The sequence below is a fragment of the Myotis daubentonii genome, chromosome 5 (assembly GCF_963259705.1).
Source record: "Myotis daubentonii chromosome 5, mMyoDau2.1, whole genome shotgun sequence".
Taxonomy (NCBI): Eukaryota; Metazoa; Chordata; class Mammalia; order Chiroptera; family Vespertilionidae; genus Myotis; species Myotis daubentonii.
The window spans coordinates 346058-367350 of NC_081844.1; the positions used below are offsets into that span (position 1 = coordinate 346058).

The 21293-nt window shown below is 43.4% G+C and overlaps 2 protein-coding genes and 1 pseudogene across 2 annotated transcripts in view; 2 read left to right on the top strand and 1 right to left on the bottom strand.

Moving 5' to 3' along the window:
- LOC132234065 (transcription elongation factor SPT4-A-like) overlaps positions 1-21293 on the top strand; it is a 78609-nt gene that overhangs the window by 34167 nt on the left and 23149 nt on the right. The gene's annotated exons all lie outside the window — the stretch shown is intronic.
- On the top strand, positions 7955-9601 carry LOC132234446 (PRAME family member 15-like). The gene is made up of 2 exons (XM_059695420.1): positions 7955-8683; positions 8972-9601. Exons 1-2 carry the CDS (start codon positions 7955-7957, stop codon positions 9599-9601), a joined length of 1359 nt encoding a protein of 452 aa, XP_059551403.1.
- LOC132234540 (SR-related and CTD-associated factor 4-like) lies at positions 10267-13901 on the bottom strand (annotated as a pseudogene).

Here is a 21293-nt window from a genome sequence, read left to right on the forward strand (position 1 = left end):
TGTTTACAATAGTTTCCTCAGGGTTTTTTTTTTTTAATAAAAAATCATCTTGTAAATTATCAGATGAAGGGTTATATAAAACTAACCATAATTATTGACCTTAAATTTCTACATATCCTTTTGCTCACTTTTTTTTATTACTTACTGTCATGTTTGCTCAATTTAAAAATATTACCAATTGATAATGGCATGAGTTGAGTGCTGATTTAGGACCTGAAAGGAAACCATCTCTAATTTTGATTGCCAAAGCAAAATAAAAATAGCAATAAAAAGGTTAGGACTAAATGCTCTGGCATATTTAATCATTGTTTCATTGTATCCCTATAGCCTTGCAAAAGTAAAATACAGTGAAAAGGTATTATCTGTAGGTATTTTAATATAATTACTAAGGAAAAAAATAGTTAGTTTTAATGTCATGTTCTCTTTTTCATAAACAAAAATAAAGATTTTAGCCCTAAAGAACTGAGTGGTCCTACACAATTGCTTATGTGTTAACTTATAATAATTTATTCATTTATTTATATTTTGTTAAAATAACTTAAAACAGGTAGAAATTTAGCAAAGTCATAAAATAAACCTGCTCTACTCATATATAGCAAACATTTTAGATGTGTGCTTTCATTTTTTAAAAGATAGCTGCAAAATATATTTTGGAATAAAACCAATCGAAATATTTAAAGGTAAGAAATATTTTATTCTAGTTTGGCTATCCAAATAGAGATGCCCCGAATAAATCCAATAACTCTACTTTATGAGAAGATATATATCATACATGCCCAATAAGACAAGAGCTTTTTTCCTATAAGTGATTTCTCTAGGAAGAGGAATCAACCTACGTACCTCATCACACACACTTTGACTTCCCTCCTGTTAAAATGAATGAGCCATGCCTGTTCCAACCTGGTATCAAGTCCTTAACTATGGAATGGTTTCCATCCTTTGTCTATCATTCAATTGATTTTTCTCAGGCAGTTTTTTATATCTCTCCTATAGAAAAAATTTCCTTCCTTGTATAGCTAATAATGTGTAGTATTTACAATGTGCAAGAAACTATTTTACCTATTTTACATGTCTTGACTCATTTGTCCTTATTTAATTCTATGATTTGCCATTATTAAACCCATTTCTACAGGTAAGGAAATTAAACAAGGATTTGGCCCCAGGCAATGAGGCTCCAGATTCTATAATCGAAACATTGTTTTATTTTACCTCTCATCTTTAACTGCATAAAGCAACCATAACTACTCTCATCTTAAAACCAATAAACAAAAAACTATCTCATGATTCCCACCCTGCCTTCCAGCTACATTCTCATTTCTTGTGCAGGTCAGTCAGCAGTTACCTCTTTTGCCAAATGGAATTCTCGGCAAACATCTTACTGAAGTAACCAGCAGAAGTTAACATGGTTATTCAACATTTTTAAAAAGTATAAGACCCAGCGCTCCTATCTTGCACAAAACCTCTCATTGGCTTCTTTCCACAATTAGAGGAACTCTAGAAAACATATGGTGGTTGCAAGCCTTTGCCTCAGCCAGCTCTGGTTATCTCAGCCTCATTTCTAATCTCTTTCCTTCCCTGGTGATGTTCCCACAGCATCCTTCTTCCTTGGGACTTTTGCACTGCTGTTCTCTCTGATCACTCTTTTACACATTTCTTTTCCTACCACCAAGACTGGAGTCAATACCCAGCTTAATCTCAACAGATAACAGGTGAAAGACATAGAGGTAAGGTAGAGCTCCATGAGCCTCAATTTTTTTTTAATCAATCAAATGGCAGTGCTTTGTAATTTAACTTCCAGACTTTTCTTAGCATCAGAAACATGGGCAGAAGTTTCACATGTCATATTTTTATTAGATTATTTGTTCTGGAATAAAAACTACCCTCTCTATTTTCTGTGTTTACAAAAATACTGTTTTTGGAGATAATAGATAGATGATAGATTAGATGATAGATTGGTAGGTAGATGATGATAGATGATAGTTAGGCAGATGATAGATAGATAGATAGATAGATAGATAGATAGATAGATAGATAGATGATAGATAGATAGATAGATAGATAGATAATAGATAGATGACAAATCAATGTATATATGAGAGAGGGAGAGAAAGAGAGAAAAGAAATGTATTACTATGTTAAACAAAAGAGTTCATAATCTCATTTATACAATGTGTATGTTAATTCACTAGAGGCTATACTTTCTTCCTTTTCTTTAAATTAGCAAATCTTTATTGGAGTGAATTTAAGAAAATACCTTATAACATTTTTAAGAAGTCAATATACAGTTCTCTGCATTTATGACAGATCTCAGATGGGAAGGGGGTAAAGGGATAGGGAGAAATTAACTAAATAACTTATGTGCATAGCCCATGGTGAAAGCCTGGGCTGGGGCAGTGCCTGGGTGGAGAGGAACAAAGGGGATGAAATGAGGGTCAACAATAAAAACTAAAATAAAGACAATCTACAGATCTATTCATGTATGTTTCCTTTCATAATCACTTTACCTGTAGACTTGCTATCAATTTTAAAGAGATGATAATGTTTATAACATGCTTGGCATGTATTAAATGTTCAGGGAATACCCATTCCCTTTATTACTATTACTAATTTTAATTGAATGGTGAGGAAACTCGGATGGTCAGCTTTATCAACAAAAGTATAATGATTATTTTTACTCTTTAAGACTATAACATGCATATATGGAAAAAAATTGAAATTTAACATATAAATGGTATCCAGAAAGGAATCATCCAACTCCCTACAACAATCCCACATTTAAATCCCTTAATTGTACAATTAAAGGAAATAATCGCAGTCAACTTTTAAATCAGTCATGACTTCATAGAATCTGAATACAGGTGATGAACTTTTATCTAACTCTAGAATCCTGTTTTGAGAAGCTGTTTCTGATGTCAAACAAAGAACCTAACATGGTGATTCTAGTTCAAGGTGTTTATTTAGGCACTGCTCTCAGGAGAAGGGAAGCGGAGTGAAGGAAGCAAGTGAGGGCAGAAGTGAAAAGCTGAGTAAAATGCATCCTCAGTTGGAGAGTAGCCTTAGTCTCATGTCATGGAGAAGATTTAAATCTTCCCCATATTTAAACTCAGGTTTGAGTGGACCCATGGCTTTTATTTATCCTAACGGGATCCAGGTTAAGAAGCAAATTGACAAATAGACGGAAAAAAAAAAATCAGGCTCAGGCAGAGAGAAAAGAAAAATGGCAGAGTCCCTTGATTGCATCTTAAAGCTTCTGATAATAATAATAATAATAATAATAATAATAATAATAATAAATAGTCTTATATCATCTTTGTTCACATAACATTACCTAAAGCAATTGTATGGCCAAACCGATATCAAATTGGGCGAAAGGTGTGATTTTACCACAGGATAAACCCCACTTAGAAACAGAAATGAAGGTAAACCCTAATATAATCTACCTTTATTCATATTTTTGGCCACAAAATACTTGGTTATCCTCTCACAGTCACTCTCTCCCAGAAGAGAGAGCCAAATAGCCCATTAAATCATGGTGCCAGAAATAAAAAGCCAACACCCATCTGTATCCAATAGGAGTAGTAAAACTACACATATGCACGCGCGCACGCACACACATACAGAAACACACACGCACACATGCACACACTCACACATACACACATGCGCACACACGCGCGCACACACACACTCTCCTGGAGCAAAACTTCCCAGGCTAATGTTTCTCATGGCCCTCAAAGGCACTTTCCCTTACTTCCACAGGCCATGTCTAAAAAAGATTTTGGAGAATATTCTTTGCCTGGGGACTGAGGAGCTTTTTGCATATTGTTTTTTGTCTACAGGAGATTGAGTGCCCCGAGCGTCAAGTGTGTATGCATTTTTTGGGGGAAACCCTGAATAGACAGATCTTATACCCTTCACAAAGATTAACTGAAAATGGATCATGAAATGGCAAATGAAAAACTAAAAATTCCTCGAAGATAACATTTTTTTAAAAAAAAAAAAGGAAAAAAAATGGAGCAACTATAGATGACCTGTGTTTGGCACTAATTTTTTTAGACACAACATCAAAGGAGCAATTCATGAAAAAATTGATAAAGTAGACCCCAAAGAAAAGAAATACTTAGATATTAAACTTAGCAAAATATGCACAAGACCTGAACTTTGAAAGCAAATTTAAAATTCCTGATAAAAGAAGACATAAATTAATTAAGAGATATACAATGTCTATGAGAAATTCTCCCAAAATTGCTACATAAGTTTGTGGTAGGCAGAATAATGGCTTCCAAAGAAGCCAGATCCCTAGGAGTCCTGGATGTGTGATGTTTCATGACAAGGAAGCATCAGGTGATAATGATATTAAGGTGGTTAATTGGCTGACACCGAGAAGACTGTATCGTATGGTATACAGGTGATACCACTGTAATCATAGGGTCCTTAAAAGGGAGAGAGCAGCAGTGTAGAGTCGAAGTTGCACAGTGAGAGAGACACACTCCACTGGCCATTGTTTGCTATGAAAGTGTTCAGGGAGCCTTGAGCCAAGAAAAACAGCCTGTAGAGACTGGAAAAGTCAGGAAAGCCAGCTATCCTCTGGTGCTCCCAGGAAGGAAAACAGCACTGCTTGAATCTTGCTTTTATCCCATTGAGACCCTTTACATTGAGGCCCTTTTCAACCTCCAGAACGGTAAGATCATGAGTTTGTTTTTTATTTTAGCCCACTCAATTTGTGGCACTGGCAATCAAGCCCACAACCCAGGCATGTGCTCTTGGCTGGAATCATACCTGGGACCCTTCAGTCTGCAGGCTGACACTCCCTCCACTGAGCCAAACTGGCCAGGTTGGATTTTTAAAATATATATTTTATTGATTTTTTACAGAGAGAAAGGGTGGGGGATAGTTAGAAACATCGATGAGAGAGAAACATCGATCAGCTGCCTCCTGCACACTCCCCACTGGGGATGTGCCCGCAACCAAGATACATGCCCTTGACCGGAATCGAACCTGGGACGCTTGAGTCCGCAGGCCGATGCTCTATCTGCTGAGCCAAACCAGTTAGGGCGGGGTGGATCTTTTTAATGTATTGCTGCATGTGATTCGCTAATATTTTGTTGAGGACCTTAGCACCGATGTTCATTAGAGATATTGGCCTGTAATTCTCTTTCTTTGTAGTGTCTTTATCCGGTTTTGGGATTAGGGTAAAGCTGGCTTCATAGAAAGAGCATGGCAGTGTTCTTCTTGAATTTTTTGAAATAGTCTGAGGAGGGTAGGTTTTAGCTTTTCTTTGAAGAACGATAAAACTCCCCTGTGAAGCCATCTGGAAGTGTTCTGATTACTGCTTCAATTTCATCAGTAGTTATTGGCCTATTCAGGTTTTCTGATGCCTGCTGATTGAGTTTTGAAAGATTGTATTTTTTTCTAGGAATATCTCCATTTCTTCAAGGTTGTCCAGTTTGTTGGAGTAGAGTTGTTCATAGTATTTTCTTTTATAATCCTTTGTATGTCTGTGGGGTCAGTTGTTACTTCACCTCTTTCATTTCTGATTTTATATATATATATATATATTTGGTCCTCTCTCTTTGCTTCTTGGTGAGCCTGACTACAGGTTCCTCAATCTTGTTTATCCTTTCAAAGAACCAGCTCTTGGTTTTATTTATCATTTGTATTGTATTTTTTTGTTTTTTGGGTTGTTTTTTTTTTTTTTTGGTCTCTATGTCATTTATTTCCTCTCTGATCTTTAATATTTTAATATTGATCATCTTAACCACTAGTGATTTTTTGTCATGAAAATCACATGGCTCTCTCCAAAACAGAAGAATTTGCCTCTTCAAAGTCAATTCTGTTTCTTTGTTATGGGGTACGGCCACAACATTAGTAACAAACAGAATTTCCAGAGGATGAGGCCCAGAAATCAGGATTTTAAAAAGATTCCCAGGTGATTCTAATGTGCAGCCAAGGTTGAGAACCATTGTCTTCGAGGATAACACAGTTCAGCTGACACTTGTTTTCAGCCTTTAAAATTCTGAACAGCCGTAACCGGTTTGGCTCAGTGGATAGAGAGTCGGCCTGTAGACTGAAGGGTCCCGGGTTCAATTCTGGTCAAGGGCATGTACCTTGGTTGTGGGCACATCTCCAGTAGGGGGTGTGCAGAAGGCAGCTGATTGATGTTTCTAACTCTCTATTTCTCTCCCTTCCTCTCTGTAAAAAATCAATGAAATATTTTTAAAAAGACGGTTTACATTCCTGATGTTGGTCCTCTGAGCCAACCTCCAGGCATCTATTAGCTGAGGACTAGACATAGGGCATCCTGAATATGCATGAGCCCTCAAGATTATTGACCACAACCAATCAAATGTAGTGAATATTTCTTCCTTATAGACCATGCCCCCGCCCTTCCCCCAGCCCCACATCACCTTTCCACAACCTGTTATCTGTAGCCAATGTAAATTATTTCAAACCAACTTACATCTTTCCACCACCACCACCCCTCCGCCCCCCAAAAATGTATAAAGGCACTTTTCAACTCCAAGTCAGTGGATGTGTTACTTTCTCTACCTAGTTAAGCTGCTGGAAATTTAGACTTCATGCCTCAGGACCTGGTCCTTTTCTTGGTCCACACTCAATAAACTCCCACCCCCCCCTTTTTTAATGGATAAATGACTTATTATGTTATGAAGTACCACATAAAATATCCACAGAATATCTATAGTAGGGAAGAGAAAAGCAGTAAGAAAGAAGTGTCAGAGGTAACAGCTCATTTCTATGCAGCATATTCTGAGAGGGTACTGTAGGAGTTTGAAGTCTGTAAATATTTAAAGGCAAATGAGCACAGGCATGAAATGATTACATTTCCACTGATACTGTCATTAGTGTCATGTTGATTTTTAAATATGTCCACATACTCTTTGAGGTGCCTCCCTTCGAAAGGTTCCGATTCTCCTGTCCTTGAATGTGGGCTGGTTTTAGTGGCTCAATAGTAACAACCAGAATGCATGACTTTTGAAACTAGGTCATAAAAAAGAAGAAAGAATGTGAATCTTACAACACATGAGGGAGCCAAGGGAGATGGAATGGTCTCTGCTGTCTAATAGTGTGTATAATCCACAATACTTATAGTTTCTTTAGGAATAACTTTTCATTTCCCAGTAAATTAAACATCCCTTAAATGAACCTTTTTTTCATATGTACTTCTGAAAAAATTCAATACCCAAACTTCTTGTTGATCTTAATGAAATGAAATTTATAGTATCAGGGCAATCCTTATAAATCATTTTTGATCTTTTTCTGATGGCTGTCCCATATATTCAGTGAGTCCCCAGTTATATTTGTCCCCACAATTTGGAAACGTCTCTAATGTTTGTCTCTTCCTGACACAACTCCAGTCCTAGTCTTCATCATCACACTCTGTGGTTACAATAGACTTCTAAACTCTTTTCTTATCTTCCCCAATTAAAACCACATTGTACATGTCTACTATATTAACTTTCTATACAGGGTGGGACAAAATAGGTTTACAGTTATGAATACATGAAACAGAGTTTACTCTTTTTATTTATTGATTACTGTATTATTTTTTAAAGGCTTTCAGTCTTTGAAGTTGTTTTTTGTTTAACAGGACTCTCAGACTTAGTCTATTTTTGTTATTCAGATAAATGATCTAACAAAATCAATTCCTTAGCTATATTTAAGTAACTATCTAATAACTGTTAACTTAAAAATTTTCCAACCAGATTAAGAAGACATTCCAGGGTAAAACATGTAATAGTTTATTCTCTTTCTGTGGTGTAGACACAGTCTGTTGCTATGTGTGTATAAGTGAAAATGAATAAGCAAGCAGTTTATCAAAACATTTATATTCAGGAGTCCTCCAGCTGTGTGGTCAGTGCTGTGGTTTTTTTCTCCACCAGGTCTGAGATCTGAGCCCCAGTCACAGCAGACATTTTTGCTGAGCACCTTGAAGATGAGCACCCGGAACCCAGCCAGACTCCTGAGGCTGGCAGGAGAGAGCCTGCTGAGGGACCAGGTTGCCGTCGTCGCAGCTCTGAAGTACCTGCCCACTCAGCTCTTTCCGCCGCTGTTCATCCTGGCCTGCCTTCAGAGAAAATGGGAGCCCCTGAAGGCGATGGTGCAAGCCTGGCCCTGCTCTGTCCTCCCTCTGGGGAGCCTGGGGAGGCTGCCTCCAGTCATGGTCTTAAAAGCGGTGTTGGAGGGGCTTGCCGATCTGTCTGCCCAAAATGTTCACCCCAGCAGGTGGAAACTGCAGGTGCTGGACTTAAGGAGCATGGGTGTCAACCTCCGGAGAAGGTGGTGTGCACACAGCACCCAGGAGTGCTCTCAGACAGGACTAGTGGCTGTGCACTGCTCCAGCCCCAACACGGACCACGCCTTGCCTCACTTGAAGGTGGTTTTAGACATTAATTTCAGTGAAATGGGCACATTTAAGTTTTACATGTACGTCATCCAATGGGCCCAGCAGCAGAGGGAAGCTGTGGTACACCTGTGCTGCAAGATGTTGAAATTTTATGAATTTCCCCTCCAGAGAGCCAGGAAGGTCCTGGATAGGGTGCAGCTGGACTGCATCCAGGAGGTGCAAGTGTTCTGCACCTGGGACCTGCCCACCCTGGGGGCATTTGCTAACTACCTGGGTCAGATGACTAACCTGCAGAGTCTCTCTCTCAACCACATCAAGGTGTTACGTGAGGGGAAGAATGAACAGGAGGAGGAGGAGGAAGAGGGAGAAATGGAGGAGGTGGAAATGGAAGAGGAGGAGGAAGTGCAGGAGGAAGAGGAGCAAGAGGAACAGAAGGAAAAGATGGAGGACTTGGAGGAGGAATATTTGAGGAAGTCGGAGGGAGCCGAGCAGGAGTGGGAGAGTGAGGAACAGGAATGGGAAAGGGAGGAGCAGGAGGAGCAGGAGGAGCAGGAGGAGCAGGAGGAGCAGGAGGAGCAGGTATACGTTTCCCGATTCCTCTCTCAGATGGGCAATCTGCGGCACCTCAAGAAGCTCTACTTGCAATCTCCCTCCTTCCTCCGAGGCCATCTGGACAAGATGCTCAGGCGCCTGCAGACCCCCTTGGACGAACTCCTCATAGGCAGTTGCCGGCAGCTGATGCAATCAGACCTGACACACCTGTTCCAGTGCCCGAACCTCAGGCAGCTGAAGTCCCTGTGTTTGTATATCGCCAAACTCGCTGATTTTGGTCCCAAGCCCCTCCGAGCTCTGCTGGAGGCAGTGGCACCCACCCTCCAGGACCTGCACCTAGATAACTGTGGGATGGTGGACTGCCAATTCGAGGCCATCCTGCCTGTCCTGAGCCGCTGTCACCAGCTCAGGGAATTCACCATCACTGAGAACAGCCTCTCCATGGCCACCTTAAAGAAGCTGCTGCACCACACAGCCGAGCTGCGCAGTTTAGAGTTGGAGTATTACCCAGTCCCCCTGGAGTGTTACGGGCCCCAGGAGACTGTGGACCAGGAGAGAGTGGCCCTGATCAGGGCTGAGCTCATGGAATCACTGAGGGAGTTAGGACAACGCAGGACCATCCGTCTCTGCACCAATGACTCTAGCACACCTGAGATGTGCCTCTGTAGTGACCTTGCTCACTAGGTGTACCTAACAAGGGCTTCCAACTGGGCCCCTGGAACCTGAAACCTCTCAGACCAGGGTGCATTATGCAGGGGGCACCCACGTTTCAGGTTCATGCTCAGTGTGAATGGGGAAAGGGAGGGATCCAGCCCAGGTACAGGATTGCAGGGACAAAGGTTGGGGAGTTCATGGGACCATCTGGTTTGCTTGGGGAGGGATTTGGGCTCCAGGTGCATCTGTGGGAGTTAATCCTCAGGTGGATGGTTTTAAATGAATTATAAGAAATAAAGACAATTTTAAAGGCCAAATAAAAACAAAAAACATTTATATTCACAGCATTCACATTTTTTAAGGAACAAAAATAAATTCTGTTTATATTGATCTTCCACCCATTGGCATTCCTTCCTAGGTGTTAAACTGACTCCCCCTCACATGGTGCGCATTTAATGAGAGCTATAGCATTATACACTTGGGTTGGAAATGTCCCACCCCAATGGGAAAGCAGCAGGAAGGTTGCCTTTGCATTAATCTCTGTTATTAATCTTAGTTTAATCCAACTGTTTTAAAGCAAAGTCAATACTACTAGGAAGGCACTGGTGGGGAATAAACAGAAATAAATCTGCTTGGTATAATAGACAGTTTTTGTGGTTGGTTGGTTGTTTTTTTAAAATATATATTTTTTTGTTACGAAAATAGAGTTTATTGAAAACATCCCTATTGTTGAGCTTTCACTGTTAACCTTGTCTTAAATTTAAAAAAAAAATAGAGAGCACTTCTAATTACGATTTGTAAACTTTTTAAAGTCAAAACGTTAAAAAGTTACAGCAAAAAGGGTAATATTTATTCATATTTTCAGTATTTTTTGTTATTTTGTGGCTATTTTTAAATAGAAGGGAAGCAATCAAATTGCTTACAGCGCCCCACCACTCCCAGGGCGGCCAGCGGGAGCCAGTATGATACAGCATCTGTACACTGTACCCCAGCGTGCGTCCTTCCCGGGCGGCCGGCCGGCTAGCGGGCCTCGGCCGCCGAGGGGGCCTTCTCGGGGTCTGCGGGTGAGGTAGCCTCTGTGGGCAGCTCTTCAGCAGGCGGGGCAGGCGCCAGCTCAGGCGCCCCCTTGGCGGGGTCCGGGGCTGGGTCTGCGCTCCCCGCCTGGGTCAGGGGCAGCTAGGCGGCCCTGTCGCCCCCCTTGGCCTTCTCCTTGGCCCGGCCTCCTCCTTCTCTCTGCGGGACTCTCTATCCCTCGGTCGCGGTCGCGGTGCCCAACAGCCCGCTGGGCTCTGTCCTCCGTGTCTCTGTGTCTGTCCTGCTCAGGGCTCCTCCGTCCCCACTGTCTCCTCTCCCGGCCGCTGTTCTCCCTCCAGTCGCCGCGGCTGGCTCCCGTAGCGGTCCTGCTCGCTGTCCACCCTATTTCCGAAGGACCTCCTTCCAAAACTCTCTTGGAACTGAACTGCTGCTGGAGGTTGTCATTCCTGAATGGCTGCGGCTGCTGCATGGGGGGCTGCTGCTGGGCTGGCAGTGGCTGCTGGGGCTGCTGCCTCCCTTCTCTATCTTCAGGGCCACGCCCCCGGGCCTGGCCCGGGGGCACCGGAGCCCTGGCATGCCACAGGCCGCACAAAGGGGCCATGTGGTGGGAAGGAGCCTTTCATTCCATGGGGCGGGGGCATCCCGAAGCCCCCTGGTCCGAGCTGCGGGCCTGGGTGCATCATGTGGGGCGGCATGGGCCAGGGCAGCATCAGAGGGAAGTGCTGCAGGTGAGGCAGAGGCATTCCCAGCAGGCGCTGCAGGGGGATCAGCCGGGGCCTTGCCCCAAGGAGGCCCCTGGACAGCCCCTGGAGCCCAATCACAGGCCCAGGTGCAACTCCTTGAGAACCCAGAAGCCAGACAGGCTGGGTGGCCGACCGGAGGGGTGGGCAGACTCGTGGGCAAGGCGGGCGGCGCGGCAGAGCCGTACATTTTCACACCATCACCAGACTCGGCGTTTCCTCTAGCCCCAGACACCACTGTTGGAATGGGATTTCCAATAGGTAAGTTTTTGGTGGGGTCTTCGCTTTTACCAGCGATAGTAGAGTTTGGGATGCTCATTGGTGGTGTGTGAGGAGGAGGAATGGACACGGGTGGAGTTATAGGAGGTGAGTGTCCGGGAGGAAGAAAACTTGGTGGTAAATGCATTGGGTTGAATCCTGAGCGTAAAAAGGGTGGAGGAGGAGGCGGTGGAGGAATGCCAGGACCGAAGACCTGCAGCGGAATTCCCAGAGGCTGCGTGAAAGTGGATGGCTGGAGAGCACCAACCGCAGGAGGCCCTGCCTGATGTGGGGGGACCTGTGGAGGAGGTACTGTGATAGGTGCGGGGACGGGAATAGGAGGGACGGGCACTGGCAAAGGCTTGGGTATGGGTGACACTGGATCTGCATGTGAGCTTTCTGCCCCTCCATTCTGAGCAACTTCATTCTCATGCTTCTTGGGAATTCCTTTCCACTCTGGGTTAAGCGTGTCGCTGTCCAACATGCCTCCTTCACAAAAGCCCTCCAGCTCCTCAGGCTTCACTTTGTCCCAAGGAACGTAGGTCACACCCAGCTCCACGTCCCAATACTGCTTGGAGTCCGCCTTGATGCCTGTGTTTAAGGCCCAGACGATCTTTATGGACTTCTGGTTCACTTTATAGTTCCCTCGGCTCCGCTTCTGCAGGGCGTGGTAGGCGTCTTGCCTATGCACCATAACAATGTAGGCACAGCCTCTGGGAGGAATCATATTAATTGATTCAATTGGACCAAACTCTTCTAAGAGACTGGAACGTCCTGCTGAGTCGTCCTTTTGTTCAGCTGTCCCACCCAGAGTGTAGTGCTACAAACGCTCGCGGTCTCGGACTTGACGGGAGGAAGGCCTTTCTGCCAGCCCTCTCTCTCTTTCTCTCTGTCCCGTCTTTCTTGGGATCGAGAGCGAGGAGAATGGCGGCGTCTGTCCCAGGACCGAGATCGAGAGCGTCGATGCCGAGACCGTCGAGATCTAGAACCAGATCGAGAGCGCCTCCTTTTTGGTGACCTAGATCTCGACTTTCTGTTATCAGACATATGCCGCTTCACCTCTTGAATACAAGGCTGTTCTACTTTCATTTCCTGCTGGGCTTTCTGTGCAAGCGGCTCACTGGGGGCCGGGAAGGGGGCCTGGAACTGCTGCTGCATGGGGGCAGCGGGAGGAAGCACAGGCGGAGCCAGGGCAGAGAACGCAGGCGGGGGCAGAAGGCTGAACCCTGGCATCTGTCCATTAGGAGGAAGTGGAACCTGTACCTGATGGTGCACTGGGTCCTGTTGCATTGCCATCATCGGCGGCTGAAACGGATCCATATTCTGATGTTGGGGATACGCTGGTTGCTGCATGCCATCTCCAGGATACCCAAAGGGCGCCTGCGGTGGAGATGCAGCGGGCAGGGCAGCAGCGGCGGGGCCGGGGCAGCAGCAGGTGCGGCAGCAGCAGAGGTGGTACTGGCAGCAGTGGCAGCAGCATCTTCTTTCTTCGATTCTTCCACAGCTTCTGGCTCATCGTCATAATCAAATCGATCAAGTAGGTTCTTGTCAAACGCCGTGGCCTTCTGCTCAGGCGGTGGTGCCGGAGTTGTTGTTAACCGAGCTGTGACGGCCTGAGCCTGAGCCATCACAGCATTGTCAATGGCGGGAGGCTGTGGTTCTGGAGGCTGCTGAAAAGTCTGAAGGACCTGCTGAAGCTGCTGCCCTTGGGTCGTCTGAAACAGCTGGGCCACAGCAGCTAAAGCATCCGAACTGGGCAGCTGCTGGACGGATGGCACAGAGTTTGTAGTGACCAGTGGGGGTTCAGAAGAAGCTTTAACTGGAGGAGGCAGTGAACCTTCATTGTTGGGGACGCTGTCGAGCCCGGGACAGCGCTGCTGCTCCCGTGCCATGTCCAGAAGGGGCTGGATAATTTCAATTTTGAAGACTCCATTTTTTTGCCAAAGGTTCAGCACACGGACTATTTTACTCTTATCTTCAGATGGACAAAGATATAAATATTGGAATGTGGCGGTTATGTTTTTAGAGAATCTTGGCCCAAAAACATCTTTATCAGTTCCAAACTGGTGACGAGACTGTCGTACAATTGAGTCGATTACATATAACCCTGGAACCTTGTATTCTGGTTTTCACTTTTTGATGAACTTTTCTACTATTTGAACTACATGTTTATGATGCTTAATGGTTTTAATAGCAGCTTTTGTGATGAGAATCATCTTGCCTCCAGAGATGGGAGGTTTCATACCCATAAGTGAAAAGAGCTCCTGGTTGAAGGCATTGACAGCGTCCATGTTCTCGCTGCGATGCCAGGCCTTGGTCACATAGACCTAGAGCGGGGCGGAGGGCCGGCTGGGGGCGGGGGCAGAGCAGCTGGCAGGCAGAGCAGGAAGCAGGGCGGCAGGGTGGCAGGGCAGCAGGGCGGCAGCGGGGCAGGCAGGCTGCGGGCCCTCAGCGCCATTGGCGGGCAGAGGAGGAGGCGCCGCGGCGTGGGTGGGTCCCCAACATGTGTGTCAGGCAGCAGCCGCGGTGGTGGAGGCGCTCGTCGTCTTGCTGGTCAGCCCGCGCCCCACGCTCTGGCCACAGGGCCCGGCCGGCGAGCGGGGCCTCCTCAGCCTCTGTCGGCGGGATGTGGGCAGCGGCCCCTAAATGTATTTTATTGATTTTTTACAGAGAAGAAGGGAGAGGGATATGTCAGGGCCAGCCTGACAGGGTTGAGCCGGGCTGAGGCAGGGAGGTGGGAATTGAGAAAAGAAAGAAAGACAGGAAAGCGGGGTCGGGAGGACCCCGGTTCTCTTGATGAACTGAAGCGAGTTTATTAGCTACACAATCTTATTTATACACAACACACTGAATCGGAGGTCTGTCAAGAGGAATGTATTCTTTGTTCCTCTTAATCTCTAAGGGAGAGAGACAGCAGAAGGACAAGTTCTCAGTACAGCATATCTCAGTAAATAGTTACAGACTTCTTGGCAAGTTATGAAAGGCTGTTCTCATTCTACAAATGTTACTCCCATTCTACTGATAATCGCCATCCAAACAAGTCTGGGAAAACTGTGTGGGTAAGGGTCCCAGCCTTGCTAGCCCCTTCAGGTGCAAGGACCTTGCCAGCTTACATGTGGCCTCCAACAGATCCCCCTTCTTTGTTTTTTAGGCAAAGTTCATGCTTCAGTGTCCGACAGTTTTTTATGTGTACATGTAAGCAGTAATATTTCAGTTCTGGATGGTGGACAAATGGTGGCAGTGTAGGTCCGACCCTCTCTGGTTTGGTCTTGGGCAAACTGCAGCGATGCACAGCTGCTGACTGCTAGCATGATAAAGCGTTGTCACCATCTTCATTTCTGGACTGCTTCTCTTCTTGTTGTCACATGAGGCCACTGCTATTCTGTGGCTGGAGCAGTCCTGATAATTCCTCTCTGTTGCAGGAATCTACATGGTCTTGGAGTTGTTTTCTGAAAATATACAAATGTATTCTCGACCAAAGGTTAATAAAGGAATTATATCTATCATTTAGACTTGGGATTCTTTTAATTTTTGTCCAAACAATTTTCCTTTGGCTTGTTTTGAAACCACGTATATTTTCATGGGTGTCTTGCTATTAGCATTATAAATGAAAAAAATTAATTTTCAAGTAAAAATATTAAAGCAATTAAGGCATTTACTTAACAGGTTATCATTTACTTAACAGGTTATTATTCCACTATCCCCCCTTTTTTATTTTTTAATATTAGGAGGTTTTTGGAAATTATATAATGCAGTCTAGATAACTTTTAATTTTAATTTTTTGTATAAAAATATGACTGTTTTAGGTTTATAGTATGTTAAGCAATTTATCCACGAAATGAAAATTTTGGTTAATACTTTTTGAATAATTACTTATATTAATTAGTAAAATTTAATTAATCTGAAAACTTGACTACTATTTTACTGTTAAATTTAATAATCTAATAACAATCTTAGTTTACACTGTAAATATTAATGGAAAGGATTATTTTGCATCCTTGAGAAGGCCTTGAGCATTCCTGGTGTTGAGCTGGATTTAGATATAGGGTAGTTGCTGTTAGCCAAGTCTCTGTTATCTGGGTACCGATTTCGGCTGGCCTAAGTCTCTTTCTGTTATCTGGGTCCCGATCTGAGCTGGGCATGGGAAGCGCAGCAGCCATGGGGGCAGGAGACCTCCCTCAGAAGGGGCGAGTGTTCAAGCCCCTGCATAGTTGGGGGGGTGAGGATCTCTGCCCCACCTCTGTTGACCCCCAAGTTCTCCACTGAGGCCCCCTGCGACTGTGCCTGTCTTAGGTCGCCCCTCCCAGAGGGGTCTTACCCGTCGTTGACTAACCAGCCATCCTCCGGGGCCAAGCAGGGTGATGTGAGGTTTAGTTTTGTCTCCTTGGTAGCGTATGCCCCTGTGGCCTCCATGCCCAGCAACTGCCTTGTGATCCCCTCGCCTGCTGGCGGGGCCTAGGCATTGATCATGGGGAACCCAGATTTCTTCTCTAGAGAGGGCCCAGCTTACGCCATTGGGCAAGAGACAGATCCATGGTACCAGCCACCATGAGGCTTCAACCTCAGCATGAACAGAGAGCTTAGGCAACAGCTGTGGACAATTGGAAGAGGGACCCCCTTGGCAAAAAGGGCAAGAGAGGTCAATATAGAATGCTCAAGTGCCTTCCTAGGGGGCCTTCCACACAGTGGAAGGGATAAAATCCTTTTATGTTCTTATTAAATTGCTGCCAAACAATTAGTTTGTAAGCTTGTTTGGAATAAATGTTAATATGCTGTTGTAAAATATTAAAAATTATTAATGAGCTTTTGTTATTTTAAATTATATCTTAAAATTCTACTGCTGTATTTTAAGAAATATAAAATAAGATAGCTTGTTTTGCCCTTTCTTAGAGGCAAAAACTTAAAATATATATTTATTAATATTTATCTGATAAAGCTTTCTATGTGATTTCAAGTATATTAAATTGGCTTTATTAAAAAATCCTTTAAGAAAAGAGAATAAACTTTTGAAAACATTTCAGGGCCCATGAAATGTCCTAAAGTCATTCCTTGATTATAGTTTTGAAATCTAACTTAAAAAACTATTAAATATATATGTGTATATATAATTTAAAGATTATATACCTTTTATAATTATTAAGAGATATCAATTAAATTAAAACTGATCTTTGTATTTAAAAATTTTGGTTGGGATTATAGAATTTATCCTCTTTTTTCAATTAGATAAATATTGAAATTTTATTATAATTATATGATTTCTCCCAATTTATGTAACCAGAACTTTAAACTCTTAGCTGTCAAGTTAAATATTTAGTATTTCTTAATCAGTAACATTTTTAAGAATAAACTTCAAAAATACATGACATAATCAAATAGATTTAATTCTGTCCTCTAGATTTTTCGTGAGGGAAATTTAGATTAATATTTTAGCATTTTGTTATTTCAGAATATCTAATATAATTAAGCAAACTCCTAAGCCTTGGGGAGCCATTGACTGAAAACAGGTAACCATTAAAATGTAAATTATATTCTTTCTACCAAGGATGGGAAACTGGGAAGCAAGCCTCTCTTTAAAAGTTGTCACTGGCAGGAAATTTTTGGCCTACCTGCTCTGTTGGGGGAAGGGAGGCTAGCCCTTCCTCTATTAAAAATTGCTTTCGGAAGCTAGCCTTAAATAGAGGGCGTAGCCGTCTTTTACCTGGGCTACTTATATTTTTATAATTAATATATTTTAATAACTCTTGAGATTTAAATTCAATTTATTATTTTAAGGCATATTCTTTAGTAAATTCTTTTAACAGAGACAATTTTACTGACTTTTCTTTTTGGCCTTGAAATTAACTTTTTAATATTCTTTATTAGTATTTAAAAACTGTTCTTTATTTATGGAAATGCCAATCCTGCTGCTAGAATCTAGCTAGCATCTTTTTTCCTTTGAGTTAAATTTTGCCATCTTTCTTAGGAAATAATCAGTCTTGGGTTTTATTTTGTATATTTGTAAAGAGATTTTAGCTTGAAACTCTATCTAAATGTCCAAAATCGGACAATGCGCGCATTAGTTCCAAGCCAGCTGTCTCTTTACAGGTGTACAGAAATCCCAGATGCATTTTTAAATTTCAGATCTGGTGGCATTTGCTGTAGTTGTATCAGAAATGCAAGGAAATCATAATTTCTTCTCTATGTGGGAGGTTTTAAATCTAATGATATTTTGTTTATTTCAGTAGGCAAGGGCAGCACCTAGGGCAGACAGAATGTCTTATTCCTATGGATCCAAGGTCCAGCCCGGCACTTCCGGGGTTTGCTCAGAATAGCTCTTGTATCTATTTTGCTCTCTGGGGCGGGCTGGGTGCTGTGCAGCCTGCTGGCCTTGAGACAGCACAGGGACAGCAGGGTAAATAGACAATGCCCCTGTTATTTGCCGTGGCTGGGCCGGCCCCTTTTGGTAGTTTCCCGACTGGTGTTGAGGCAAAGAATTTCCCTGGATATCTGTCTTAGATTTACACTCATTTGCCCAATGTTTCCCTTTTTTACATTTAGGGCATAGTCCAGGTTGTTTGGGACCTCTGCCATTTCCTTTATTAACCCCTTTATTAGAAAGACACTGTTTTGCCATGTGTCCTGTTCCTCCACAAGTGTAACACTTGTGTGTTTGAATTTCCTTGGAACTGGTGCCGCACAAGGCAGCGGAGAGTGGCGGGAACAGCCCCCGCGGCTTCTCTTTTTCTTGACAAGAAGCTTTAATAATTCTAAAAAGTGTTCTAACACATCCTCTATATCACTACCCTCTTCAGTTCCAGCAGAAAAACATTCTTCCTCCTCTTTTGCCTGAACAACACCTTTATTATCATCATGACAAAGAGCAGCAGCTTCCTCAAAATCCTCCTCATCTTGAGGAGTTAAATTGTCTTTAAAAGTTACATTATTTCTTTTTAATATACTGTCTTTTTTAGACTCCTGTTTTGTGCTATCACACTGCTTCTCCTTTTTTTCTGGCTTAAGAGATGGTTTATTATGGTCATGCCTGGGATCCAAACAATCCCGTTATTAAATTCCATAAGAAAATGCAGACCTCCTGAATGAATTTTAAAAAATTTTCTACTTGCTTGTCATTAACCTTAGTTCCTCTACTATTGAGCATAGACTTTAACATTTGCCCATAAAGGGCATTTTCTCTAGATTCTAATTGCCCCATGCTTTACTCCCGATTATCAAAAATTTGCTCCTCCCTTACCTTAACGAGTGCACTCTTTATCCGGAGGAGTTCCTCACCGTCGTCTCTCCAAGCCCGATGGAGTTCCTCACCTTCTTTTTCCCAGTTCCTCAGTCCCTTAGCTCGGGCGCCAGATCTGTCAGGGCCAGCCTGACAGGGTTGAGCCGGGCTGAGGCAGGGAGGTGGGAATTGAGAAAAGAAAGAAAGACAGGAAAGCGGGGTCGGGAGGACCCCAGTTCTCTTGATGAACTGAAGCGAGTTTATTAGCCACACAATCTTATTTATACACAACACACTGAATCGGAGGTCTGTCAAGAGGAACGTATTCTTTGTTCCTCTTAATCTCTAAGGGAGAGAGACAGCAGAAGGACAAGTTCTCAGTACAGCATATCTCAGTAAATAGTTATAGACTTCTTGGTAAGCCATGAAAGGCTGTTCTCATTCTACAAAGGTTGATCTCATTCTACTGATAATCGCCATCCAAACAAGTCTGGGAAAACTGTGTGGGTAAGGGTCCCAGCCTTGCTAGCCCCTTCAGGTGCAAGGACCTTGCCAGCTTACATGTGGCCTCCAACAGGGATATAGTTAGAAACATCGATGAGAGAGATTGATCCGCTGCCTCCTTCATGTTCCCAGTGGAAAACCCAGCTGCCTCCTGCACGCCCCCAGTGGACAACCCAGGACCATCCGCAACCAAGGTACATGCCCTTGACCGGAATCGAACCTGGGATCCTTGAGTACGCAGGCCAATGCTCTATCCACTGAGCCAAACCGGTTGGGCTGGTTGGGTTTTTTTTCTTTTAAAACAACTTCTTGAATATTTTATAATCTGGAGATTTTCCTTTCATATCTTAGTCCTCCCTTTACCATATTAAGAACTTATCACAAATGCCCTTCATCTTCTTTTCTTGAGGATTCTCGGGTAGAATCATCGCACTACTGCAGAGGAAATGTATTACTTCTTCCTTTCTAGGTTCCTTGGCTGGCCTAATAACCAGATTGACATAAAATAGGTTAACCTAAGAAAAAAATCTAGTTTCATGTGTACAGAAGCTCATAAATATATGAGACTCAAAGAAGTGACCAAAACAGGTGGGCAAAAAAAAGAATACATTTGTAAAGAACTGACAAACCAGAGCAGTTAGGGCTTGGGATACTAAATTAATAAGTAACGAGGTTTGTGTACACGGCCTGCCATGCACTAAGTTTCCTAGCTCTGGTCATAAGGAAGTCCCTCCTCCTTCTGGAACAGGGAGGGTACCTTTCATGGGGCAGATTCATTTCCTACTTTGAGGGGGACAGAGGCAGGTCAGAATGCCCTTGCTTTGGCTATTTTTCAGGTAACTTTAATTCAAAATAATCGATGTGCCAAAGTGGCATATTTTGGGATGGCATATTTTACTCCCCTTTGCTATTCAATGGAAGATCACACATCACCTGGATCTTCAGTAGGAAGTAATATTTGCTTTTCCCCTGAGAAGTGTTTTAAAACAGCTTCCCTTTACTCAATGTGGTATAGGAAACAATCTTAGATCAGCAATTTTCAACCTTTTTCATCTCATGGCACACATGAACAAATTACTAAAATTCCACAGCACACCAAAAAAAATATATTTTTTGCTGATCTGACAAAAAAGTAGATAGAATTTTGATTAATTCGTACCAGATGGCTATTGGTGTATAGACTGTTGTCAATTTTTTTTTTTAATTTGACTAAGGAAAAAGAGATCAGTATCGTTGACCAAATAGTCAGGTATTGCGAAGAAACCAAGATGGCGGCATAGGTAAACACCGGAAATTGCTGTCTCACACAACTACTTCAAAAATACAACTAAAAGACAAAATGGCCATCATCCAGAACCACAGGAAGGCTGGCTGAGTGGAAATTCTACAACTAGAAGGAAAGAGAAAAGCACACTGAGACTCAGAGGAGGTGCGGAGGTAAAGTGCAGAGGTACAGGGGCGCACGTGGCAAGGGCTGGCAACTGAGGACGCTGTTGTCTTATTCAATCAGGAGGGAGTCTCAAGTTCCTGACTGCTCTGAACTCCAGTTTCAAGGGAGTCTCTGGGGACCCAGAGTCATACAGGGTGAAACTGGACTGACTGGCATCAGGCAGAACTCGAGGGCAGCTTTCTCTCAGAGGTGCTTGCAGCGATTACCAGGACACTGAGATATGGCGCCTCTTAGCGTAGGACTGAGGATCAGCCATAGCTGTTTGCACTGCCCCATTGATTCCCTGAGACCCCACCCCACCCAAGCAGAGCACAGAGGCTTTTGCATATGACAGGTCTGGCCCTTTGCAATCTGAAAATCACCTAACAAACTGCAGCTGGGTCAAAGAGAACCAGAACTTTCAAAAGAAAGCCCAAGACCCCACAGCAGCTTGCATTGCTTCACAGCTGGGCCTCATTTGGGCACCTCCAAACAAAGAAGAGGAATCTGCAGAACTCTCCATAGCTCCTGCTTGGTAGCCTCATG